The sequence below is a fragment of the Malurus melanocephalus genome, unplaced genomic scaffold (genome assembly GCF_030028575.1).
Source record: "Malurus melanocephalus ecotype Western Australia unplaced genomic scaffold, MMel_1.1 scaffold_1, whole genome shotgun sequence".
Lineage (NCBI taxonomy): Eukaryota > Metazoa > Chordata > Aves > Passeriformes > Maluridae > Malurus > Malurus melanocephalus.
The window spans coordinates 2,700,760-2,709,482 of NW_026623233.1; the positions used below are offsets into that span (position 1 = coordinate 2,700,760).

Consider the following 8,723-nt stretch of genomic DNA (forward strand, 5'->3'; position numbering starts at 1 on the left):
AAACAAAAAGAAAAAGAGAGAGGAAAAAAAAGAAAAAAAAAACCCTCCCAAACCAAGAAAACCCTTCATGAAAATGACAAAGAATGTCACCTAGGACCAGGAAACAAACAAGAACCTGTAACCAGATACAAACAGGCATTACCTAAAGGTTTAGAGTTTCACAGCTAAAACTGCATGGGTGTCAGGCGTTCTCCATTAGTGCTGAATGTGACCTAACAAATATTAAGGTGCTTTAAACAGTGACTGAATATCATCGGTCTTATTACCTCTCTACATAAGCAAGATCACAGATGTAGGGAAGGATAACAGAAAGACAGTTTAAATAATTAAACCAGTAATACCTTAAAATACAACAGTAAAGCATTCTCCACCCTCTCTTTAGAAAAAGCCTTTTTAATTGTCTGAAACAGTATTTTTCAATTTCTTCTTCCTCTCCTATTTCACTTTACAAATGTTAATTTTGATGGTTACTCTGCCTTAGGATTTTACCAGTGGATATCGAAAGGAAATGCGGAGCAAGAAGCACAACCTTGTGATTGCCTTTAAAGCTAGTTTCTTACCTTTCAATCACATGCACATATCACAAACTGTTTCTGAAATCCACTCATCCATATGCCAGACTTCCCAAATTCCCCCTTCATGCACTGAAAGGACAGGCAATTCTAAAGAAGTATAATACCACGATTCTGCATTTGTTGTTTTTAAAAAGAACCTCACTCGACACCATGACCTCCGTCATTTTGCCTCGCTGTTAGAGTGGAATGTGTGTAACTTAAGCAGACTCACCTTGCATGATAGCGCGAGTGCCAGGAGGCGCAGGCATTAGACGAGGGAAGGTGTGACGTGGCTGCCTCAGGTTGACTTTCGGTAAATTTGGTGGCGTGCCAGGAGTGCGGCCTGCAGGCTAGGTCATTCCTTCTGAAAACAACAGAGGCAGAGTGTGCTACTTTAGTGCAAACAGTTCAATAAGGTGACATGCAGGAAAAAAAAATCTACCAGGGCAGCAGTAAAACGTTTCACAGATAGGACAGAGGCATAATGACTTTAAATAATAGCAACACCTTCTATATGCATGCTAGTTTTGAAAAGACATCACCATTTCTTTAAAATGCTTGAGATGCAGTGAAACGCCAGTATTTTTTTAGTACTTCTTATGGGTGGTGGGGTGAGTGTTTTTCACAAAGCACAGAGATTGATAAATTTTAAAGTACCTGACATGTATCCAGAGCTTTAACAGTTAAAGCTAATACTGAGACTTAGGATGCTTTTACAACTTGACAACAGTAGGGCTTTGGTAAGATTTTACTGTAGGTAGCTGCATATGGGAGGAGCTAGGAAGGAAAGAGCTAATGACAGGATTAAAGCCATGTCTGTTGTTTCATACAAGTTAGTAAAAGTGATATAAGCAATCAGACTAATTCCCAGCAAGTTCTCCTTCAGCTCTTAAAATGTTTGGCACTCCAGATATGCAGGAAGGTTTAGTCTGTTTTGGTTTTCTAGGTTTGTTACATCTCAAAAACAGTTCAGGGAACAGTTCAGCTTAAGTCCCCAAATAGCTACTTGGATATCACCTCCAAATGCTCCTGGTCATGTAATGGAAGAGATCCCTTTTAAGAAGTACAGCAGTAAGTTGTTGTTAGAACTTTGCATCCCAAAAATTGTTTTGCAAAACTGCTCCATACTTCTCTACCCCTTCCTTCTGGACAGCAATTAGTAACTAGAGCTTGTACTGCCTTCCAAGGACTTGCTGTTTGTTACACCTTTCAGCASTCATGAAATGAGTGCATTCTTTTTYCYCTAAAGTTAAATAAGCCTTCTGGGTACAATCCAGCTACTTCTGTTCCAGTGAGTAAATGCCCAGTACAGGCCATTTCCCTAGACCTTCTCAGTCACCYGGGAATGAAGCAGGACCTTTTTGAAGGTAATTCATCCTGCCCTTCTCCTTGGCTCACCCTGGACGAAGTGTAATTTAAAATTTAGATGAGGTTTGACAAATCCCATCTCTCCAAGTCCAAGTCTGAAATAAAGGCTTATAGGACCTTAGTTCTTAAGRTTTTTAAATGCACTTATGTATTTAAAAAAAATTATTACTCCAAGGTTAAGTAATTTGTCTGAGTTACAGAAGTAATTTGCTACACTAAAAAAGTGTGTATTTTCCATTTGAACTGTAAAGGTACTTGTTATTTTTAAACTAATTCCCCCTTTTTATAAATTTGGGTTATCAGACAGCCACTGCATATAGAGACCAAAACTAAAGCCAGTATCTTCAAAACAGGTCACCTCTGAGTACATGGCTTTTCACAGTATATTCCAGAAGATCTGAAGAAATCAGTGATGAATTGCCTTTCCAAAGTCTGCATGCAGGATYACAAAAGGAGAATAACAATTCTACAGGGAAACTCTAATTTTACTACAAAGTGCAGCATCATTACTGTCACTAATAAAAGAAGTAATTGTTTCCATAAACAAAAGCCTACTCTTCCCAGCATGACAAAAGAGAAAATGGTTAAGCAGAGCATCTTTAGTTGTTCATTCTTAGTAGGATATGACATTCAGGGAGTGGAGGAGCCCCAGTGTTCTYAGTGCAAAAAAGTGCAAAAGATTCTGCTCAGCTATGCAGATGATGGACTCCAGACAGTCCTTGCTTGCTCCAAGCCTGTGTGCAGGTATGGAAAAAATTATCATTCCTCTGTTCAGCTGCACAGAACATCAGATGTCTTTCTCCCCACACTGCACACATTTAACAGTACTGATACCAACTCAGCAGACCACAAATACCTGCTAAGGCAAATGCAACAGATCTCCTATGCATCAATTCAGCTAAAAAGGTTTATCTTTAATGAGACAATTACTTTTCTATGATGCACCACTAATGAAACACAAGACTAGAAAACTAGCACAATACAAGCAGTATTTGGAGCATAAGGAAAAGAAGGTTGGGAAGAGGGCTTCTCTAACAGTTTGGGCTTGACAAATGGTAGGAGGAATCCAMTCACTGGGAAGAAACAGAAGGGATGCACATCTAAAGGGTTTTTTTTTTCAGTACTGTACCTCATGGCACTTCTCAAGATCTTCATAAGATAGTTCCTCGCTATATGAATATCATTTTCAGATGGCATTTTCTCTGCTACAATATCCACCACCACTTTCATCTTCCTGAGCAGCCAAGCAGGGGRAGGAACAGACTAGACTGAGTTGTGGCATAAGGCACATCAAGTGGAMAAGAATTTAAAAGTTCTGTTCARTTTTCTGTAGACACACAGTATTTCKGAGACATAATAGTCTGAAGAGACTAAAGATACTTGTGGAATGCCTAGAAAGTGGAATCACACAGACACCTGCTTTTGTTGGGCAGTTTACAACRTCACTAAAAATTAGTTTACCATGAATGATCAACAATACTTCCTGATAGTAATTGTAATTAAATGGTGAGAATCTCTCCTGCACATAAGAAACATTTTTCTCTAATACTGGACTGCAACATATTGATTCCAAAACTTAGCACATGGATAGCAGGACTATAAAGAAAAGATTAAAATATTCAAATGAGGAGCATTTTTGCAGGCAATTAGAACACCTAGAAACTGAGTATTTATATTCCAATGTAATACCTCTGTATTACTTCTGAGTGACAGAATGAGATCATCTGAACCTACAACTCAGAATACRTCCAGCATTAATGGAAGTATTATTAAAAGCATTTCACTGAAAGTGTCTTTCTACCAGTGCTTTTACAGAAGCTGCTGGAAGGAAAATGTTGATAAGCACAGAAGATRGATTACAAAGGAAAAAAGATAAAAGGCCATCAGATACAAAAACAGAGGCATGTATCTCCCCAGCACCACCTTCTCCAAAATAAATTGTTTTATTCTTATCTACCAAACAGCCCCTCTGTTGTAATCCTGCCATACAGGCTTTTGCATTTGGAGTAACAAAAGCAAAAAGGTGATGGGCAGTTCCAGGGACATGCATCTAGGTGAAAAAACAATTGCTAGAATTTGTTTCATGGAACCACAAAATGGGTTAGGTCAGAAGATTACTCAGTTAAAGATCACTTAGTTAAAACTCTCCTCACATGGGCAGGGGCATCTTGCACTAGACCAGGCTGCTCAGAGCTCCATCCAGCCTGGCCTTCAACACTTCCAGGCACGGGGTATCCACAACTCCTCTGGGCAACCTTTTCCAGTGCTTCCCTGCTCTCACGGTAAAGAATTTCTTCCTAATATCTAATTTATCTGTTAACGTTTCATTCTAGCCCCCTGCTGAACGAGCAAAGGCCTGACTGCTGGCTCACTCCCCAGGCCTGAGGCTGCACACGTTCCCTGCAAGCATCGGCAGCCACACACGACAGAGGCTGGATGTGCCACTCTCCTGAATCCAAACAGGCTGTTTATCCCTTTTTAAAGGCGCTCTTCTTTCTTGTCCCTGCCCCGCCCGGCGACCCTCGCGTGCCCCCTGGCGGCATTCCCGCCCTGCAGTCTCCCGCTGCTATTGCTGCGATTATTCTCGGCATAACTAAGCCTTCCTCAGCCTTTCAGAGCCGCACACTCTCCTTTGACCACACAGAACTTCACRTGGCAGTGGTTTTTGTCCTGGCTGCTGTAGCCCTGGGACTGCAAAATTCCACTCCACATTGGCAGTAATCATTGCCAGCCAGGGATCCCCGCGGCACATCTAACCAAAAGTGGGCATTAGAGGGCCATCCTCACAAATGCAGTGSCTCCCACTGCTCATCTGTATCCACTGCAACAGGACATAAATCATGGAATCAATCAAAGAATGGTTTGACTTGGAAGAGACCTTAAAGATGATTTCGTTGCAACTGTTCTGATAAAGGCAGGGACACCTTCCACTGGAACCAGGTTGCTCAGAGYACCATCCAGACTGGTTTAAATGCTTTTAGGACATGGGGCATCCACAACTTCTCTGGGCACCCTGTTCCAGTGCCTTACCACTCTCAGAGCAAAGAAGTTTTTCCTAACATCTAATCTAGACCTACACTCTTTCAATTTGAAGCCCATTCCCTTCGTCCTGTCACTACACACCCTTGAAAATAGTCTCTCTCCAGCTTCTTGTAGGCTCCCTTCAGGTCCTAGAAGACTGCAAATAGGTCACCCCAAACATTCCTCTTCCCCAGGCTGAATATTCCCATTCTCTTAGCATTTTCACATAGGAGAGGTGCTCTATCCCTCTAATCATCTTGGTGGTCTCCTTTGGACTTGCTCCAACAGGTCGACACACTTCTGGTGCTGGGGATGCCAGAGCTGGATGCATCAAGGTAGTGTCTCATCCTAGTAAAACCTGGGTTTAGACAAGAAGTCCCAGTTTTTCAAAAGTACAAGGATGGACAATGTGGTGGCTTCAGTCAGAATTGAACTGACTCTTCAAAGACAGAAAAAAAACCTCAAAGCAGAAGCATCTGTTCTTTTTAGCTCCTACTGTTACAAGTGGTCAGCCCTAATTCTCTGAGTGAAAACTGTTGTAGTGATCATTTATATTAAAGATTATTAAAAAAGATATATTCCCTTTTCAGTCACTTTAGTTTCTACAGAAACCTCCAGACCACATGTTTCAAGATACAAACATGAGAATTTGGGAAACAGTCAATGTAGTGACACTGAACAGCAGCTATCAAATAAAACCTCTTCTCCGTCCATTCACCACGATGCAACTCAAAACTTTTCAGCAGTGCAGCAAAGCCTTCCTATGTTGTTAAAAACTTTGTTTTTAAAGTAGTCCAAGTTCACTTTCCCAAAGTTGCACCAGGAGATCCAAACTACTGGCAGCCATTTTAAACCTTGTCTATGATCAGAAATCTGGCCTAATCCCGGTGTAATTACACTACAAGACATGCCAAGGGTGCAAGGCTAAGGAAATGCWGAAAGGCTGCAGGCCTGAGATAAAATGGACACCTGCACAAACTTAMAGGTCAAACGCAAAATTCAGTGGCATTGTCAAACAAGCAGCAAACTCAGGCACTGCAGGTACTGCAACACACAGCTCACAGGGTGCCCTTAGATTGYTCCAAAGCCAAATAAACCAAACCATGCTGCATTTGTTTGTCCTACAGAAACAGATGACCAGTTACACACATTGCTGCCCCATTGCCAGCATACAAATCAGCTAGGAGGGGTTCAGTTTTTGGCATTTTTTCAGGAAGCCACTCACATACATGTTTTTTTTACTTCATGTAGAGAAAATGTCAAGAATTTGTAGTGAGAGCGCAGGTGCCCTTGTTCGTCCATGTATATGCTGGGAGAACAGAAGTCTTCCCAACACGTTTTTTTTTTCAGTTCACCAATGTGTTCAGTGAGTTAAAATACACTAGAAAACCAATATATAATGTATTAACTGTGTATGCAAAAAGCTACTGTAAAGAAACTGTTAAATGATTTAATCAATGTATTAAAAGCATTTTGGATTTTGTTAGCCTTCTGAATCCTTGGCAGGAAAAAAAAAGGAGGCTGCAAATGACCATGAAGCTGCAGTTACCTACAAGGGCCTCAAATAAAAAGAAATTGACAGTATCACAGTTTTTAATTCCAGAAACTGTTACACGTATTTGTCATTGCAGATTTGAAGAACTCACCTAACTGCTTAACATGGGAGCTCATGATTAGAACTGGATGATTTCTTCCAACAAGAAGAAAAAAATYTATTTTTTTAATGAACACCTTATTTGGTCTTTCTTCTTACCCTCCCTTTAAACAGACAAACAACATTCCTTTCTACAGAGTACCAAAGGAGTCATCATCCTATATAGACAAAGATATTCAGTATTGTCTGTCTCAGACAACTATATTCATAGAATTCAAATGACTTCATTCTATGTTAGTCACCACTGGCAAATTTATCTGCCAGGGAAAAAGGGAATGAAGTATCTCAAATTTGGCAAAAAGCTATAGTCCAGCAGAAAAACTATATAAAGAATACAAATGTTTCCTTGTGTCATTCTCAGTAATTAAACACATGCAAGAGTTATCCTAATTTAGCTAAAAAAATTGTTATCAATTCCACAAAAAAGCTTTTGATTAAGTCCAACACAATTCCCTGCTCCTTTCCCCTTCGGTGTTGTCCTGTCTCCTCACATAAAGGTACATCTATATCTTAGGATGTAACAGCAAAGCAAGTGAGGACAAAGCCTCCAAAACTTGAGGTTGAATACTTTTTCTGAATACAGTTAGACTCCCTCTTTATTTCTTCATTTATTTAAAAATAAAGGAAGGACAGTGGTATGTATGTGTGAAAGAATATGAGAAGGAAGAAAATCATAGAAAGACCCCCTGAAAATTTCCATACAGAAATTGTACATTAAAGGATTCCMCAAATTAAAAGAACTTCCAAAACATATTTTGAAGTAAACCTTCACTGTCATTCATATCCAACAGAGATGGTTCAAAGAAGTTATATACATACACATATCTCTATACAGACACATGCATAGATACACACATATATTACAGATAGATGTACAGATATATGTACAGATATATACATATATGCAAAGTGACTTTTTAGGCTTTCCGAGTTCCAAAATATGCCCACAATTTCTCTGACTAGGTTGACTAGGTTGATGGTTTTGCATTCCACTGCTTTTTYTGTCTTCCCAATGTATTGAAGCACTGCGAAAATCTGTCCCACAATTCACTTGGGAATTTACCTCTCTGCTGCTTTCTAGAGCATCACAGCCTCAGCCACTTCCTTTCCTTTCTGTTAGGACTGTCCTACTACCTTTTCTTCAGATTCAGTCTTAGATGCCCCAAGTTCCTATTGTCCTGTGGCTACACAGCAGCAACTTAAATGCTTTTCCTGAAGTATACTCTGTGTCAGCATTCAGACTGTCTGTACAGGAGAGCCTTTAATGTCCTTTCAAGTAAGAACAGTAGATAGTGAAATCCCTCCAAAAAAACAAAAAAAAGGGGCTTTCCCAGGTGAGGCAGAAACAGCAGGACTTGGAATTTTAACTGTACAGATATTACASCCTCACTTTATATTATAGAGAGTAAACTTAAGATCTGTAAAATGTCTTTTCATCATGARCAATAAACCCAAAAAACTACTGGTAAAYATTATCATGGCAACTACTTTAAGGYTATGCCTTTCACCTTTGCAGATCTGTACTGAGCTTCATAAAAACAACATCTACCATCTCCTCCTTTCTTTCAGGGCTGCTCCCTGAATAAAAAAAAAATGCCTGAATGGAACTCTGTTTTAGATGAAGACAAATCCTGCCTGGATTTTCATCTGGCTTGTTCRCAAAAGGAATGCTTAAATCAGATGCACTGCAGGACCATTTAATGGAATATTTAATTAAGTATTTAGAACAATACCTCCCATCTCCATTACAAACAATATAGTTCTTTTCATCCAAAAAAAAAATCCCATTATAGTAAGAAGAAGAACCAACTCTACAGGTTCACATGAAGTCTTTTTGYTCACCTATTTAAGAGCTTGCACTTGTTAAGTTCTCGAGTATTCCTTCTCAGCCTATTCACACAACACTTGTAATTCTCAAATAATCTTCCAAATAAATACTGGTCAACACATCACACTGCATCCAGGACCCATTTACTCCAGCTTAGCCATAACTGAGACAAAAGATGAGTGTAATACTGTAAAAAATTACAGTACTTTCCACATTAATAAAGAACTGAATAAGCTTTTCATGTCGAAATTTCCCCTTGAGGCATCTTGATCACAGGACAACAGAAATTTGAAAGAAA

General features: G+C 39.6%; 1 protein-coding gene across 3 annotated transcripts in view; it reads right to left on the reverse strand.

Moving 5' to 3' along the window:
- The window catches only part of SHROOM2 (shroom family member 2), a 114,541-nt gene that overhangs the window by 41,180 nt on the left and 64,638 nt on the right, over positions 1 to 8,723 (reverse strand). For 2 of the 3 annotated variants that reach the window (XM_057389753.1, XM_057389745.1), the window contains exon 3: positions 787 to 918. In XM_057389753.1, the coding sequence (XP_057245736.1) occupies positions 787 to 918 (132 nt within the window). Of the gene's footprint in view, positions 1 to 560; positions 736 to 786; positions 919 to 8,723 lie in introns of those variants that run through there. The other variant, XM_057389760.1, reaches the window with a different exon arrangement.